The following is a 17,597-nucleotide window of genomic DNA, read 5'->3' as shown; positions in this document are numbered from 1 at the left end:
CTGAGGGTGAGGCTGGGGGTGTTCTTTGGTGGGTGGGGAAGGGTGCACCCAGCCTCCTTTCCTCCCACTGGCTCCCATTCCCGTGTCTGTTGGAGCCCAGTGCCGGGAAGCTGCTCAGAATGCTGACTAGGGGGTCTGTCCCTAACGGCCTCATCTCACACACGCCAAGCTCTCGCTTGCCTCAGAGCCCTCTGCCCTGAGCCTCCCTCAGGTGCCCTCCCAGGCACTCCCTCACTTTCTCAGGCCTCTGCTCAGATGGCACCTCCTCAGAGTCACCGTTCTTGACCTTCCTATCGAAACCAGCTGATTTCTGGCATGAGGGAACTTTGGGGGTGAGATGGAAACATTTTATATCTTGCTTCGGGCCTGTTCACATAAATGTACACCTTTGTCAAAGTGCATTAAATGGTATACTTGAGACTTGAGCATTTTGCTGTGTGTAAATCTACTTTGAAAATAGAACCATCAACATTTAATTCTGGTTAATGATGTGCACGCTGAAATGTTTCTGTAGGCAACAACAGCCAAGTAAGGGCAATGGTTCAACCTTTGCCCCAAACCAGCTCAAAACAGGAGCTTCCCAAAGTGTGCCCTGGCCCAGCAGCCTCAGGAGGACTAGAGTGTGTCTCTCCCTTCAGACTGACCCTTCAGACTGACCCAGGGCTCTGGCTGTTCATTGCTGTATCCTCAGGCCCAGCACAGAGCCTGGCACACAGTGGGTGCTCAATAACTAGTTGACTGAGTGATCAGATGCACCTGTGAGGCCTGTGTAGCCATCCTGGCCAGAGGGCCTCAAGGTCCATGTTGGGGGTTATTTCCTTTTCACTTGGCTTCCTTTTCCTGCCTTCCCTGCTCTCCTAGGTGATTCCCCAGGGCCCATCCATGCTACTCGCAGCACATACCCTGAAGCTCTCTCCTCTCCTCTGCCCCACCACCCCCATCCTGGGCCACACCAGTATCTGTTCCCACCTGATGTTCACTTCTGCTCTTTCCCACCTGCAGCCTCCACATGGTGGCTGTTCTCTTTCTGAACCATAAAGCAGATCATGCCACCTACCTGTGTCAGCTTCCCTTGCACATCCACCAAAATAATAGCCCTCAAGGTCTACTAGACCCCCATGGGCTAGCTCTGTCTCCTTTCTGACCCCTTCCCTCCCGCCAATGGCCCTCCTCTCCCTCCAACCTCCAGGCCTTTCTCACTGCTTCCTCAGTTCCCAATGACCTCTGTGTCATGCTCAGTGTGGCTGGCTGGCTCTTCTCTCTCCCTGACCTCTGTCCTTCCCACCCACAGAGTCTCCATCCCATAACCCCAGTCTTTCCCTCCCAGGGCTCAGCTCCAGGTATAACCCTTGTTAGTTTACATGTTTCCTGTCTCTTCCTAGTAGCCTTCCAGGGGCTTGTTCTTGTTTAAAGAGGCTGCTGATGCCCCAGATACTACCTGGTGCCAAACCATGGCCGGGCAGGAGGGAGGATGGCTTTCTGGCCCCTCTGTTTGTCTCCTCACACAGAAGAACCTGGCACTGCCAGAGCTCTGCTTTGGCGCCTTCTGGGGCTGACTTCCCTGCTCTGACCTCGTCTCTGTCCTTTAGGCCTGTGCCCACCGCTGGAAGAACATCTACTATGAAACAGACCACATCCTGCCCCATGGCTTCTGTTACATCATCCCGTCCAACCTCCAGGCTAAAGGCAGGACGCTGATCCCTTGCTATGAAGGTGAGCGCTGCTGATCCCTGCCCCCTGCCCCTGCCACAGCACCCCCAACAACTCCCATCATCTCCATTTCCCTCAGCTTTCCAAACTAACTGGGGGGGCAGCCCTGGATCCCTGGTTTGTCTCTTGGCACCCATGGGCCTGCCCAGGGAATGGGGATGAGCAGAGGACCATGGTTTCAGACCCTGCCCAGCCCCAGCCCTCCCCATCTCTGTCCAGAGCCCAGGGTGCTTACCGAGCTATATGAAGTCTCAGCAAAATTCACTAAGCCTCAGCCAAGTGATTAAGCAGAACTTGGTTTTCTGGCACTGCCACATGCTCTGTAGCCCTGGGAAACCTACTTTTTCTCTCTGGACTTTGATGTCCTCTCCTGAAAACCCAGAGGTTGGCTCAGATGGTCTCCACAGTCCCAGCTCCCCAGATGGTCCCAAGGCTCCCAAGGCAGCTCTGTGGACAAATGTCCTGAGGCAGCAGGAAAAGGAAACCCAGATTCAATAATTCCGTGATACCTCAAGGCTGATTTTCCTTCCCATCTGGTCCACATGCTCTCATGTAAGTTTGAAGACCTCTTTACCAAGGGGCGCTTGGGATCTTGGAAAGAAATGTATTTTCTCAGGATTCCTGCTTAAAACCTCCAAACTGAGCTGATTATTATTATATTTTTTTAATTAATTTTTTTGAGCTGATCATTATTTAGTTTGGTTGAACTTGAGCTTTAAGGATTCAGAAAATGCTATCCTTTTCATCAGTCTTATAAATTGTACACTCAGGTTTTCTCTGCCTAATTCTGAGTGAGCTAGCACTTGTTCCCTCTGAGAGCTATGCTGTTAGTATTTTAGTTCCCCCTCTAATTTATTTGCTTGGACTGAAGTCTCCACTAGCCTGTGTCCACATTTCCTCTGGGCCTCCCTGGGGTTTCCCAGGTTTCAAATTTTGTGGCCACCAAAGAGGTTTCTGAGAAATGCTGTCTGGACACATGCATTTTTCTGTCCAGTCCCCAGAGGACCGTTCAGGGCCCTGAAAGGGACTTGGGTGTCCTGAGCAGGTGTTCTTTGCAACGGCCTCACAGAAGAACTGGCAGGGGCCCAGCAGGAGGCATGAACCCTGTCCTTCCATGGGGGCGAGGCTTATGCTTTCCTTCTGTGTCAGCAATGGGTGAGCTGTGGTGGGACCATGGGGGAAATGGAACTCTGGCCCTGTTCATCTCTCTGTTACCCCAGGCAGACAAAAACCTCCATGTGAAAAATGGATGTGATGTAGTCAGTTAACGGAGAGGCACAGGTAGTATAAATGCATCCATAAGGGGTCAAGACTGTGTTCTGACCACCCCAGCTTACTCCTCACTTGCCCTACCCCCACGGAAGAAAAGGGGAAGCCCCTGAAATAAGTCTTCGGGTAGCCTGCTGGCCTGGGGGAGGTGAGGGGATCAATCCAGGGATATTGAATCCAAACTAGTTATGCAATAGCCCAGGAGGTTGGTTTTTTTCCCAGAAGACGTGTTGTGAAATGGGGACATGTTGCTGTGCCCACTGACTCTTCTGTGTGCCACTGTAAGTATCAGAACGCAAAAGGACAGACCTCTGAAGAGGTTGCTAGAGCCCATAGCCCCCATGGCTCACACTTGAAACTAATGTGTTGGTAAGTGGCTGTGAGATCAGTGCTGGGCCAGTGTTGGCTTGGGGACTTTACACCATCTGTCATTTAATCTTTATAACTCCCTTCACTTGAGTTTGAATATGGGTAGTTTTCTGGAGGTCATCTCAGAAGACCCCAGTCAGGGCATGGGAAGCGAGAGAGGGAAGGGAAGGCAGCCTATAAGGGATGTTACCTACAGGTTCCTATCCTGGGCAGCTGGGCACAGTCTCTGGGGAGCCCTGGGGCCAGCATAGAACACACCTTGGGATTAACCACCTGTGGTGTGTAGGGGCTGGAGTCTTTCTACTGTTATGTCCTGTGGGGGGGAGGCAGGGAAAGCCCCCCACCCCCATGGAAAGATGCACATGCTGGCCACCAGGCTGCATCCTGGAAATGGTGATGGTGCTGGGGGCCCCTGATGCTTGGCAGGAAGGTGGAAGCCCGTGTGAGCCGATGAGGGCCATAGCTGGGCCAGATGACAGGTCAGTTCAGGTCTGCTCCACATGTCCCTCGTTCACAAGTGCATGTGAACTCTCAGCCTGGGCCTTAAGAGGTGTCATGTATTTCTTCCCCCTCTGGGTGCTTGGGACCCTCACCACGGAACGTGCCCCCTGTGGCTCACTGGTCCCAGAAGAGCTACGTGTGGAACAGACCTGAACTGAACCTGCTGACTGAGTCCAACTAGATCAGCCAAAGCCCAGCTGATCTGTGGGAGGAGGAGTGGGAAATGAATATTTGTTATTTGTCATAGACATTTCATGGTTGTTATGCAGTAATAGCTGACATCGAGCTCGTCTTATGATCCCAGATTCCTTACACAACAGTGGATGTACCATCAACCCAGGCTGCCAGGATTGCTCTTTGACTGTTCCTTGACTTAATGATGGCCAGACAGAGCCAGCAAACAAATTAGCAAAATGGCGGTGCCCCTGCCCAATCGTTTTCCTCCATGGGCTCACATGTACTTCTGTATGTTAACTCATTCACTGGGAAAGGGAGTGATGGAGTATAAGAGTAGCCCCTAGAACAATGTGGCACTGAGGAGAATGTTTCTGTGGTTTTTCTTTCTGTAGGAGGCAAGGGGTGGCAGACACTCAGATTTCTCTAGAAGACTGGCTTGGCAACATGCATGTTGCCGGCCATAGTTAGAGGAGCCTTGCCTGTGCCCTGTTAATTTTGGGGATGTCCACCTCCCAGTTTTGTGGACTACTTTGGGTCTTCAGGCAACTATATTTTCTCTTAATGTGGAAAAACTCGGTGACTCAAACTCTATGTTCCAAGTGAGGGATCACATTACAGCAAGTACAGTACAATAGAAGTACTTCAGAATTCAACAGGACCTTTTGGATATCATCTTAATGAGCCTATCTTTATTGAGGTCTAGGGATGTGATGTGGCTTTTCAAGGCCAAGTTTTTGTTTCCTTTCTGTTATTCATATGTCATACAATGGAGAGGCAAAGTAGCATGGTAGCTAAGAGCATAGACTCTGGACCCAGCATGCCAGACTTCAAGTCCTGGCTTTCCCCTAAGCTACCTCAGGGGTCTGTGAAAAAGGTGGAGTGAGTTAAAACTTGTTAGTTCTTAGAATAGTGCCCAACATGTGCATGTGCGCATGCGTGTGTGTGCACGTGTGGTAAACATGAATATTTTGATATTCCATATTCTGTGCTAATGTACTGTATGCTAGGCAAATGTTTGTTAATCACTGTGGGGTGACTAATATGTCTGCTAGGGATAGAGCCCACATAATCTTAAGTGCCTGATAGATAAAACCCAAGTGACACACAGTTCCAGGTGTGAAGAAGTTCTCCATGTACAGGGGAAAACAGGGGAAACATGATCTTTCACAAGTGGGAGAGCTATGTGGGGAGAGAATTTCATGCCAGTGTGTCCTGCAGGGCACCTCTCCCCAAGGGCCCAACCTACATCCAAGGTCTAAGTGGCATTAAGACAGCTTATTTCATTTTCCAGCTGGAGAAATGGATGCCCACTTAGAGTTTGCAGCCAAGCGGGGCTTCTGGAAGAGAGGAATGGTGGGAATCCATCGTTGGTCATGGTGGTGGGTGCTGGGAAGGGAGGGGCCCTGCCTCCTCTGAATGTGCATGCTGTGGAATAGCTGAAGGACCACTGAGGGGTGTGGAAGGTTTGGTTGAGTCCTGCCCTTTTGCCCATCTGTCTCTATGGCCCCAGGCCTGTGGCTGGGCCTCCATTGCATGACCTCTAAGGATTACCATCAAGGGCTCCGGAGAAAATTCAGAAGTGCTCAGAAAAACCATGCATTGTTCTCTCACTGTGGCCTTATTGAGAGTTCTTGGAGGGTCACCTGTGCTCTCTTCAGAATGTTGCCAGGTCTGTTTAATAGACGAAAGCCTCGAAGTCTGTAGGCCCCTGTCCAGACAGTCTCAAACTTTTGAATTCTTAAACCATCAGTCTTTGGCACAAAGACATTTTTCTCATGACTTTTCAGGTGCTTCCTGTTTCTGGTTGGGTGGGAAATGCTATCAGAATATCCTGTTTGGAACCAGGAAATGTAGAGGGAATGGGAAACAAAAATGAATTTAGAACACAAAGTAAAATAAACCAATGGAGCATACCATTAAGTCAGCCGTTTAGTTTATGTTTGATATGAAAACAGCATCATTACTACCATATGGTGTTTGGTTTTATCTGAGTGTGTGAGAAAACAAGAAATTCAATGGGATGACATGGGGGAAACTATTTGTAAACTGAAGAGCAAGTGCTATGAAACCTGTTGCTATTGACCAAGTCATAGTTTAGGCTCCTCGAAGTGAAGTTCATGCATTGTTAATGGCAGGCATGGAGATTTCTCTCATCCTTTGCCCTTGAGCTTACTGAGACAAGAAGCCAGAGCTTGGCAGGAGGAGGGCTGTAAACAAGTCATATTTATTTATTTATTTATTTATTTATTTATTTGAGCATACATGTGAGCCGGGGAAGGGACAGAGGAAGAGAGTCTTCAAGCAGACTCCCTGCTGAACACGGAGCCCCACTAAGGGCTCCATCTCATGACCCATGTGATCATGACCTGAGCCAAAACCAAGAGCTGGACACCCAACTGACTGAGCCATCCAGGCCCCCCTCAAGTCATTTTTTTATTGTGACAAAAGAGCCTCACTAATATGGAAAAATTGGGGAGCAATGCTGATAAAGAAGCACAATTAGAGCACTGTTGTATGTTAGACCCAGTTTCAGAATCTTGCTTTACCACTCACTTGTTACTGTGATTGAACCTACGACGTCTGGGTGATTTTGAGTAATCCCTCTGAGACTCGGTTCTTTCATCTATAAAATGGGGAGATTAGCCACTGAAGAGGTATTTGAGGTATATAAGGTGCCTAGCTCAGAGTGAACACTCGACGAGTATGAATTTTTTAGCTAACTTGAGTGCCTTAATGCTATCCTTAAACCTTCAGAGAAGGTTACTAGCAGATCTTGCTTTAATGAATAGGTAATGAAAAAAAAATGAATAGGTAATGAAGGGTAGAAAATTGGGTATTACAAAAATGATTTTAAGATCCATGGAAAAAAAAGATTCCATGAAAAGATGACAATTTCATAAATATCTTTAAAGATCCTATTTGCACAATTTATTTGCTGGTAAGCTCTCCTCTCTCCTTTTTGTAGATGATCTAAAGTTTAATCCATGCCATGTTTAAACATTCTCAAGCTGGGAATTGTTGGGGTCGGAATTTATCAAATTTCACTGTGCTTTAAAATTGTTCCATTGATTCAAAAGACTTCTGTGCCATTTTCTTTATTATCTGAGGGTGACTGGCCTTTTATTCCTAGTTGCTTTTGCATCTCTCAAGACAGGGTTCATTTCTAGAAAAGAAAATAGATCACCCATTCACATGTGAAGTTATTTCCCCCCTGTCTAGTGTGAAGTGCTGGAGTTCCACAGGGAATAAAAATCAATCAAGAGCCATTTGCAAATGAAAAGGATTTGAGGTTTTGTCTTGTTTTGTTGTGTTTCTGTTTTGTTTTGGAGAGACCCGTAAGAAGCTGAGTTGATCCATTTAAAAATTTAAGAACAAGCCCCATAAATTTTTATTAAATAAAGAACTTTACATTTACATAGGATTTTATGGTTTCTAAAGAGCTTTCATAAACATTATCTCATTTAAGTAAATACAGCAAATTTAAAAACAGATGTAGTTCTGTATTATAGCCAGTTAATGTGGAGAAGGGACCCTGAGGCTGGGAGAGGGAGGGAGGGTAGCTGGAGGGAAGAACCAGGGCTAGAGGAGGTAACCAAGTCTCTGGCAGTGGCTCTTGGAGTTCAGGGAACCCCATCAAGTTTTAATTTTGGTGCCAAGAATTTTTATCATGGGCACAAATATAGTCTGTACTTCAAACATGTTTCCATACATTGTATGGAATTATTGATTACTTAAACTATATCATCTATATATCTATATACATCTGTATTATCCTTACAGATGTCTAAATTTTATTAATCTCATCTCCTAAAATTGCTAATCTGTATGACAGGTTTTTATTCCTTGGGTTTTATTCCTCTCAGAGAAACTGACAGATTCAGATTTACTGACCGGGTGCTAGGGATTGTGCTAGGGCACTTAACATTTATGAGTAACGACCCCATTTAGGGAGTAAGAATTCTTAACTTTATTGTACAGATGCGAAAACAGCCTTGGCGAGGTTGGTGAAGGTCACAGGCTTATCAAGGAGAAAAAGGATTGTTGGCATTGAAATTCAGAGCAGGTTTCTTTGTACCACCTGTTCGGTTCGGATGTTGGTTTTTGTGATTACTGGGATGCTGTGGCCCCTCACTGAGCAAGATCTCCTATTATGTCAAAATTTTATTCTGAATTTTTAGGACACTGTACTAGAGGCTCCTCAAGCTGTATTGCAGTCTTGCAGTTGTAGGCACAAAATATAGACAAGTTCTAGCAGATGCAAGGGGAGATGGGGTTCCTCAGCCTGATAACATTTTACTGGTAGGACTATCTGCTCTATGTCCTAGGTGTTTCTTTAACTTGTAGTTATTCTATGAGTGTTAGTTTTGGTCATCATGTGAATTCTTTTTTTCTTTTTTTTTTCTTTTTTTAAGATTTTGTTTATTTATTTGATAGAGGGAGAGCAGAGGAGAGGGAGAGGGAGAAGCAGACTCCCCACTGAGCAGGGAACCTGATGCAGGACTCGATCCTAGGACCCCAGGATCATGACCTGAGCTGAAGGCAGATGCTTAACTGACTGAGCCACCGGGCATCGCATCATGTGAAGTCTACTCAGCTCTGAGCTGAGACTGTCACTGAGATGTGCCTCTATGTTCAGAGTCACTGTTTTTGGAGGGATGAAAGATAACATACAGTGTACAGTGTCTTGGGCATTTCAGGCTGCTGTAACAGCAACCTAAACAACAAACATTTATTTCTCACTGTTCTGGAGGCTAGGAAGTCCAAGATCAAGGCCCTGACCTATTCAACGTCTGAAGAGGGCCCTTTTCTCTGTCCTCACGTGGTGGAGAGCAGAGAGAGGCAGGCTCTCTAGACTCCCAAGAGGGTACTAATCCCATTTATGAGGGCTCTGCCCCTGTGGCCTCATCTAATGCTAATCCCCACTGCCTGATACCAGGGAGTATGGCTTTAACTTAGGAATTTTGGGGTGACACGCACATTTAGTCTGTAACACACAGTACGTTGAATGTAGGTATACTGTATTGTGCCTGTAAGTTGCTTGTTTCTGTTTCTGAAGTAGGGAGCTGGCAAAATTGGTACTATTTAAAGATCACAAAACATTACAGATTTTTAAAACGTTTTTTATAAAAAAATATATAACATAAGATTTACAATTTTAACCACTTCAAAGTGTGCTGTACATACATTCACTAGTGTGCAGCCACCACCACCCATCCCTAGAACTTTATCATCATCCCAAACTGATACTCCGTCCTCATGAAACATGGTCCCCTCCACCAGCCCCAGGCCCTAGCAACTGCCATCCTGCTTTGTCTCAATGAGTTTGACTTCTTCAGAGACCTCATATAAGTGGAATTATGCAGTCTCTTTTTGTGACTGGCTTATTTCACTTAACCTGATGTCCTCAAGGCTCATCCATATTGTAGCATGTGTTAGAGTTTCCTCATTAAGACTTAATATTAAGACAATACTCCACGGGATTCATGTGTATACCACATTTTGTATATCCACTCATCCACAGATGGAAAACATTTTTTCCTAGGGCTAAGAATGTTATCACCACAGAGCATGTGTGCTCTGTGAAGCATGATGGTGTCTCTGAAGCAGATTGGCAGTCAGCAAGCCTGCCCTTTACTCCTGCCTCAGGCTAATTTGCTGTGTGGGCTTAAATAAGCTGCTTGCTCTCTCTGAGCCATGGTGGCTTCATCTGTAAAAGAAAGAGATGAGGTTCAGGTGATAGATGTGCTCACAAGATCTTGTCCCCTCTGAAAGCTGCTTTCACATAATTGGAAGCTGCTGGCTTTATGTAGTTTACCTTTAATGCCCGCCATAGCTTAATTGTCCATTATTTTGAGAAAATGTTTTCCCTTGCTCTCTAACCTAGCTATTTAGGTCATTTACATTTTTTTTTTTTTTCCATTTAGACTGTGGTGCCGCACAACTGCAGGCAGTTTTGTCTTTTCAGTTTTATATGTTGAAATGCCCCAGTTACTAGTAGAGATCTGTCTGCCCAAGTTCATTGTCCTCTAAATTGTTTAATGACCAATTATTTGATGTTCACTCAGAAATTGAGCAAAAATTCAGGAATAATTTAGGACTAGAAAGCTGCCCTCCTCCCATTTCATGGCTAAGTTCAGGAGCTATGGAAAAAAACAATTTTAAAATTGATGCATTAAAAAGACTCTCTTTGAAATAGGAAACTTTCTCAAATGGGAAGAGAGATTAGTAGGAATAATATGTTACACTGTCTGTAAATCTTGATCTTTCCACGGGTTGATTTTATCCCACCAGCATTTCTGGAAGAGTGCAGGAAGTGACCCCACCCCATTTAATTCTTGAATGAATTAAAATTCATTAGTGTAAGCTCTGTGTATTGAGTTGTGGGTTGTGAACATTTGGAAACTAGCATTTTTTTCCCTTTCTGAATTGCCTTCTGTTTAGACAGGGTTTAGTAAAACCAGCAGCTAAACCAAGGAAAATACTACCATTTTTAGAGCAGAGGAGCCATACAACTTAATGGATCGTGTGGAACACAGGCCAAGTAATTCAGACCCGCCCACAGCAGAGAGAAAGGGCTTTGCTCCAACCTGTTTCTGCCTCTTCCAGGTGATTTCCAGGTCTCCTCGCTCAACCACATCTTTCTTCCAAGATTCGGTTCCTGTGGATTTAACAGTGTTAGGTTTGTTATGGAAGGACAATAGGCTGCTGTCATGACAACCCTGATCCCCCCTTTGCTGCTTCAAGGTGGATAAATGTTGTGTCCCACGCAGTGAGGGAGGGAACCAGCTTGTAGCTCTCCACCTGGCCACATCCTGGGGGCAGCTGGACAATGCGTGGACGTGTCCAGGAGCTGCCCACGGCAGGGCCTCAGCCTGTGTGTGTGCGGGACAAGTTCTGGGAACCCCAGAGCTTGGGGGAAGTCCCACCCCATCCTTGCAGCCTGCACGGCCTGGACTTCTCAGTGGAGGAGGGATTGTGACCTGGGGGGTTCCTTGAGGACCCCGGATGGGGCAGCTTCTTATCTCCATACCTACCTCCCCTTTCAAAGCTCTATGGTATAGAGGGTTTCCTGCCTTCTCAGGAACTGGATCTGCGTGTTCTGTCCTGTTCCTCCTGAGGCCCTAGGGGAGATGGGATTGCCCAAGGTAGAATCAGCCAACCTAAGTTTGGAAAGCCCAGAAACATCAATCCTGTGGGGCCCTGCCCTACTCCAATCGCAACTGCCACCATCCTTAGGCCTCTGGGGTTCATGATGGCTCTGGGTAGAGAACTCAGAATTCCTGGTACCCAGGACTCCCTTCCCAGCAAGGCTGGGGGTGAAGGTAAGGGAGCCTGACTGATCGGAAGACAGAAGGTAGGGCAAGCAGAGCACAGGGCGCAATGGTCCAAGGGAAGGGAAGTTGGAGAACCCGGGTGCTTAGTGGCCGGAGGAATGTACCCAATCTTCTTACATTGCCGCCCAGGCCTTGGGTCTATGCACAGAGCCACATGTGTGCACACCCTCCCTTACCGCTCCAGCACCAGCACATCCCAGTCACTGACACGAGGCTGGTGTTGGGGACAATGAAATAAATGATTCATCTTGCTGTTGAATAAACCGTGAGGGACAAACACTTTTTGTGATGGGGAGAGGGTATCATTTACATTTACCTGCAAGGTCACTCAGACAGAGAAGCTGAAGAGGACTTCTGGAAGGCTGTGAATGGCTCAGATAGGAAAGGGTCTAACCCAGTCACACCAGTTGAGCCTTCCCAGACTAGAGTTGCTACTACTGCCTCCCCTCACCGCAAAGCATGTGTAGTGGGATGGAGTGGGGTTGGAAGTATTAGGACTGGAGCCTGTTCCAAGTTGAAGTGGTTAATCAAGAGTTACAGAAGTTTCTGGGAGGTCAGAGTTACGGGTACTAGTCTGGAGCCCCACGTGGTTGGATTTGATTCTTTGTCTAGAGCACTCTGAGAAGGTGGGTATAGGCCCTAGAATCTCAGAAAGTCAAAGCCAGTGGGACGATGCCTTTGTTCTGTGTCCCTGGCCCTCGGACCTCTGATGAGGTGGTCCCAGCTCAGGGACACTGGGGCTGGCTTCTAACGGTACCTTGATGCTGGCTAAGGGCAGGGGTGCTGGTGGTAGGGCTTTACCTTGCAGGACTTTCTCGCGGGGCCAGGAGTGGGGTACTCCTAGATTCCAATATGGCTGTGCCCCCCTTAGAAGTCCTGGCTCCTGCTTCTGGCGTAGAGCTGGCCAGCACAGTCCAGGGATGGGGTAGAGAAAGACAAGTTTTATATCTACTATTTTTGGAGTCCCCATGACAAAGGAGACCTTGAGACTGTTTCCTTTAAAACATGAGAGATTCCTACAGAATTCTTATTCATGTCATAAATTTATGAGGCCTACACTGGTGTGTCCTGCACTGTAGCTTCCTTCAGCTGGTGGGGTCTGAATTTTCTTTGTTTCATTTGCTTGAGAGTTACAGTTGAGTATTTAACCTCTCAAGTCAGTGGGGGTGGATATGCTTTTTTGCCAGACCTTCCAAATTTAATATAACTGTTTGTTCAGTTTGGGACATTTTGATCCTTCTTGCCATTATGCTATTTGATGTAGGTTTATTATTAATTTTTATTATTTCTTGCTATCAGACAGTTTGATGCACGATCTCTTTATGACTTTGCACAAGCCCCACTCCCAGCCCGGGTGCAAGATTTTGCAGAGAACAGGCGAGTTCCATCGTCCCTAGGTTGCTTTCTGGCAAGGCCTGAGTTCTTCTTGTAATAACAGGACAAGGCGGGAGGAACTGATTTAGCCCTTGCAGGGAGGAGGAGTAACTCAATTGACATTCCGTTGTAATTTAGCAGTCGGTTAATGGCCACTTACTGGAAAATGTTACCAGGCTTTGTGGTGAGTGTTGTTAGAAACTGAATTACTCTGTATATTTCCCTAGGGCCCTCTAGAGAAGCTCGGGGCTGCAGGAAGTGGCATTGTGTTGCAATCACAGCTTCATTGTTCCTTCATATTATTTATTTTGTTTCAAAATTAAGTATATTGCCTTTAATGGTACCAGACACTTGCCAAGAGCCCAGAGGTGACATGGGGGGATCACTGGGTTATTTTGTTGGGTCGCCCGGGGCCTGCAGGTGCTGAGGGACAGCCACGAGCCCGTGTCTGGCAATGCAATTAATTTGAGTCATCTGACTGCACGTCCCTCGGTCTCTATGTCTTTACCCATGTAATTGTTTCAGCTGGCCGGTCACATCCTTGGTTTTGTGTGATCACTGTCTCCGTAGATCCTTTGATAGGCCGTAGGGGTGAACTAAGGTGAATGTAGGCTTTGCCATTTACTAGCTGTGTGACGTTGGGTGATTGACCTAACCTCTCTGAGCCTCACGGTTTCACCTATTAACGGATAGCAGTATGGGTTCCCAGGGAAAAGGGATTGATGACATGGCATGCGTGGATGTAGCTAATCATTCTTCCTTCCAACTTAGAAATAAAACAGTGACACCGAATGCTCCTTCGTCGGGTCAGAGTGTTGGGAACTGTGAGGACATGAACGTAACCATTTGTGTCTATCTTGACCTGGAGAGATTGCCCCGTTTACGGAAGGTGGAGGCGTTAGCATGTTGCGTGCACCGTGGGGATAGTGTAACCCAGTCCAGGAGCAGGAGCGGTGGGGGCCCATCTCCCCGTGGCCCCGGCTCCTCTGGCTGCTTTCTGGTCCGATGGCAGAAACCCTCTTGCCTCCAGCCCCGTGCAGTGTGGTGTTGGGAGGCGTGGTTATCTCCCAGGACGCTGCACACAGGGGTGGCCACACCAAGCCCTTTCTGGGTCATGGTTTCGGCTCCTTTTCCTACTGGGGCTCTCCATCGTTTCTGAAGTAAATGAAATAATCGTCACCAGCCTCCCACTTAATGACCACGGCTGCCGCTCCCCTTTCCCCACGTGTGTGGAGGAAGTCGGCCGGGGCCCTTGGCAGCCTCACGGCCCGGTGGCACCGGAGCCTGGATTTTTGAGGTCCGGTGGGTTCCCGAGACTCGCCTTCCGCGCCCCGGCCTGGAAGGTGTCCCTGGGCCCAGCCCCGGCCCCGGCCCCCCGCGCTCGCGGCTGCCGCCCACGCCGGCCCACACTGACGAGGCTGTGGTTTGCTTCTCCCCTTCCCTGCCCTCCAGAGTATAAGAAGAAGTACGGCGAGGAACACGGCTCCTGCCAGGCCGGGATAGCGGGCTTCTTCACGGAGGTGGGTGTCGGCCCTCGGGCCTTTGCTCCCTTGCTGCCTTTCGTTGCCTGGCGGTGGTCTCGGTAGCCTCTTGAGCTGGGCCTGCTGATGCCCCCGCATACTTGAGCTGTGGGGGGGGGTTCTGATCCCCGGATGTGATATCCAGGGAAGGTTTTTTTTTTTAATGATAAATTTATTTTTTATTGGTGTTCAATTTGCCAACATACAGAATGAGGATGAGCCCAGTGCTCATCCCGTCAAGTGCCCCCCTCAGTGCCCGTCACCCATTCACCCCCACCCTCTGCCCTCCTCCCCTTCCACCACCCCTAGTTCGTCTCCCAGAGTTAGGAGTCTTCATGTTCTGTCTCTCCAGGGAAGGTTATTGACATTGGTGGGCACCTGCTGGCCAGAGGCCCCATTGGTGGGCTCATTTGGAGGATGCACCTCTTTGGACAGTTTCTCTAAAGAGTCTTCTTGACCCTGAGACCCATGGAAGGAACTGATTCAAGAGGGTGCAGGCGAGAAGGTGCTCAGTCACCTTTGTGTCTCATTGCTGGCAGTGAGGAGGATATATTAAGCATCACCTCCTACCATCCTTCCTTCCTAGGTGGAGAAATGTTATGGTTTTATACATAACTCAGCCAGCCCCTTCCCCACATTCCAAAGGACTGTGGACTTGAATACTTCTGTACCTGTGCAGTCATACCACGATCTTTGGTTGGTGGTACAACGTTAGGGACTGTTCTTAAGTGATGCTTACCTACTGTGAGTTCACTCTTCACATCAACCCCTGATTTCTCAAGTTGCCTTCTGTGTACAAAGCTCCATGTCAGGTCCCATAAGTGGCTTTGGCATCCATGTAGTTGCTCAGGCCCTTCAAAAAAGTACTTTTTATTTCTGATTCACCTGCAATCCTATTATTTTAACCTCCTAAGCATATCCCAAATGTGACAGCTTTAATTCCCCACCACCATCATCCTTCTGGAAAAGCCATTGTCATCGCCTGGAGATATATATTCTGGTCTCGAACTGATCTCCCTGCATTTGTTTTGTTTTGTTTCATTTTGTGTGTGTGTGTGTGTGTGTGTGTGTGTGTTTGCTTTTGTAATAAAATACACATAACATGAAATTGACCATTTTGACCATTTGGAAGCAAACAATCCAGTGATATTTAGTACATTCACAGTGTTGTGCAACCACAGCCTCTCTAGCTGGAGAACATTCCTGTCACCTCCATGTGCATCTGTTCTCCACCCCCACCCTGTGTTTTCTGCACACCAGCCTGAGGAATCTTTCAAAATCAAACCCTATCATTCTGACTCTGTGGCTTCCCATCACATGGTAGATTAAAATCCAAACTCTGTGTCTTGGCTCATGGGCCTGGCTTTCTGACATTCTCTCTCTTCCTCTTGCTCCAGGATAGCAGAGAGCTGCGGGAGGGGACACCCACCGGTGTCCAGAGCTTTCTGATCTGAAGCAAAGCTGCCCACCTTGACTTCTGTTACTGCTATTTAAATTCAGAAAATAGCAATGCAGCATTGAATTCACAAAGCAACATGGAAAGGGTAGAAAAGTCAGAAATGCTGTCTTTCACTCTCAGACCAATAAATACGAGATGCTTCTTCCTGTTCCTGCAGTCTGCACCCTCTAATTCTTACTATATCCATTCGATGTCACTTTTGTAAGATCCTTATGACCATCTACACAGAATTCCATGGGAGGCCTGGTGGATGGTGCCACCCATCGTCCTCACTGCTCAGGCCCAAAAGAACAAGATTCCTCTCTTATTTCCTCTCCTGCATCCAAACCATCAGGGAATCCCACTTCCTGTGCTCCCCAATCCTATCCCAGAGGCCTCCATTTCTCTCTACCTCTGCTGCCACCTGCAAACCTAGGGCACCACTGCAGGACCCTCCTAATTTCCTGCTCCCACCCTGCCTTGAGGCAGCCTCTTCCCATGCAACTGCCACAACTACCTCCTAGAAATGAGAAAAATATTGTGGTGCTCCTTTGCCCAGAACCTTTTGTATCCCCCTCATACTTACAATAAGATCCAGACTCCTCTACATGGTTGCCCAGGTCTTCCTACCTTTCCTGCCTTACCTGTTATCTGGCCTCCTGGTCTCTTTGCCTCCAGCCTCAGACAGTTGGGACTTATGCTGGAACATACCAGATTCACTGGCAGCATTGGGCTGGAGGTCCCCCCACATGGCATTTTTGTGCACAAGTTCACACTTCTGCAGAAGAGAAATGTGGTAGAGGACTCCAAAGCTATTCAAACTTTGAATTTGGGTACATTCTGAAAAATTGTATTCCAGAAGTGTTTGCCAGCTAACAGCCACCCCCCCCACATTGTTGTGTCATTGATCCTACAGTCTCTCACCAGTATCTGTTTTTGTCATAATGAAAAGGTACCTCATTTTGCTTTAATCTCCCTTTATCTGAGTATTAATGTAGTTTAGTATTCTTCAAATGTTAGCCATTTGTATTTTTCTAGAAATTGGCTGTTTTTGTTCTTGGTTCATTGTTCTGTTCTTTTTTTCTTTTTCTTTTTTTTAAAGATATTTATTTATTTATTTATTTGATAGACAGACAGAGGTAGCAAGAGAGGGCATGAGCAGGGAGGAGAGGTAGAAGCAGGTTCCCTGCTGAGCTCCAAGCCCAACATGGGGCCCAATCCCAGGACCCCAGGATCATGACCTGAGCTGAAGACAGATACTTAACCAACTGAGCCACCCAGGCACCCCATTTTTTTTCTTTTTTTTTTGATTAACTGATTTTTAGAAACTTGTAAGATAGTTTCAACACTAATCTCTCATCTCTTATATGTATTGTAAATTTTTTTTTACCAGTCCAAGTTTGCTTATGGTGTCTTTATAGTACTGCCATCACACATTCATGTTTGTCAAATGTATCAATCATTTTCTCTCTGGATTCTAGACTTCTCAGAAAGGTCATCCCTCTCCTAAGAATACGAAATATCCACCTATATTTTCTTATAGTTTTGTAGGTTTTCTTATAGTTTTATAGTATAGGTATACTTTTATAAGTTTTTAAAGAAAGATTTATCTCTTTAGTACATCTTGGGTTTCTTTTTGCAAACATTATATGGTAGAAACAAACTCCATTATTTTCCTAAATGTGTAGGTGATTATTTTCTCCTCCCCATTGATTTGAAATACCATCCTGCCATATGCCAGGCTCACACTCTTCTTCCATCTGTATGCACATTTAGGTTTTTTAACTTCTGTGGCTGTCACTTCTCTGGTAGGGTCTAGCAAAGTCTGACTCAGCCCAGGAGGCAAGAGGGTACCACTGTAAGTCCACAAGCAGGTGATGGACACCATGGATGGCAGTGCTGAGA

At 46.9% G+C, this 17,597-nt stretch overlaps 1 protein-coding gene and 1 long non-coding RNA gene across 5 annotated transcripts in view; one reads left to right on the top strand and one right to left on the bottom strand.

The window, feature by feature from the left end:
• ITGA9 (integrin subunit alpha 9) overlaps positions 1-17,597 on the top strand; it is a 353,430-nt gene that overhangs the window by 24,093 nt on the left and 311,740 nt on the right. For all 4 annotated transcript variants that reach the window (XM_077865823.1, XM_077865822.1, XM_077865824.1 and 1 more), the window contains exons 4-5: positions 1,590-1,713; positions 14,187-14,254. In XM_077865823.1, coding sequence (XP_077721949.1) covers positions 1,590-1,713; positions 14,187-14,254 — 192 coding nt within the window. The remainder of the gene's footprint in view (positions 1-1,589; positions 1,714-14,186; positions 14,255-17,597) is intronic.
• On the bottom strand, positions 9,242-16,564 carry LOC144294144 (uncharacterized). Its single transcript, XR_013361535.1, has 5 exons — positions 16,337-16,564; positions 14,994-15,107; positions 11,061-11,147; positions 10,614-10,684; positions 9,242-9,733 (listed from the first exon to the last, which is right to left on the bottom strand). It is a non-coding gene; the product is annotated as an uncharacterized LOC144294144 (long non-coding RNA).

The sequence above is a fragment of the Canis aureus genome, chromosome 22 (assembly GCF_053574225.1).
Source record: "Canis aureus isolate CA01 chromosome 22, VMU_Caureus_v.1.0, whole genome shotgun sequence".
In the NCBI taxonomy this organism is placed as follows: domain Eukaryota; kingdom Metazoa; phylum Chordata; class Mammalia; order Carnivora; family Canidae; genus Canis; species Canis aureus.
The sequence above is the reverse complement of the archived record's forward strand: the minus strand, read 5'-3'. Positions and strand labels throughout refer to the sequence as shown.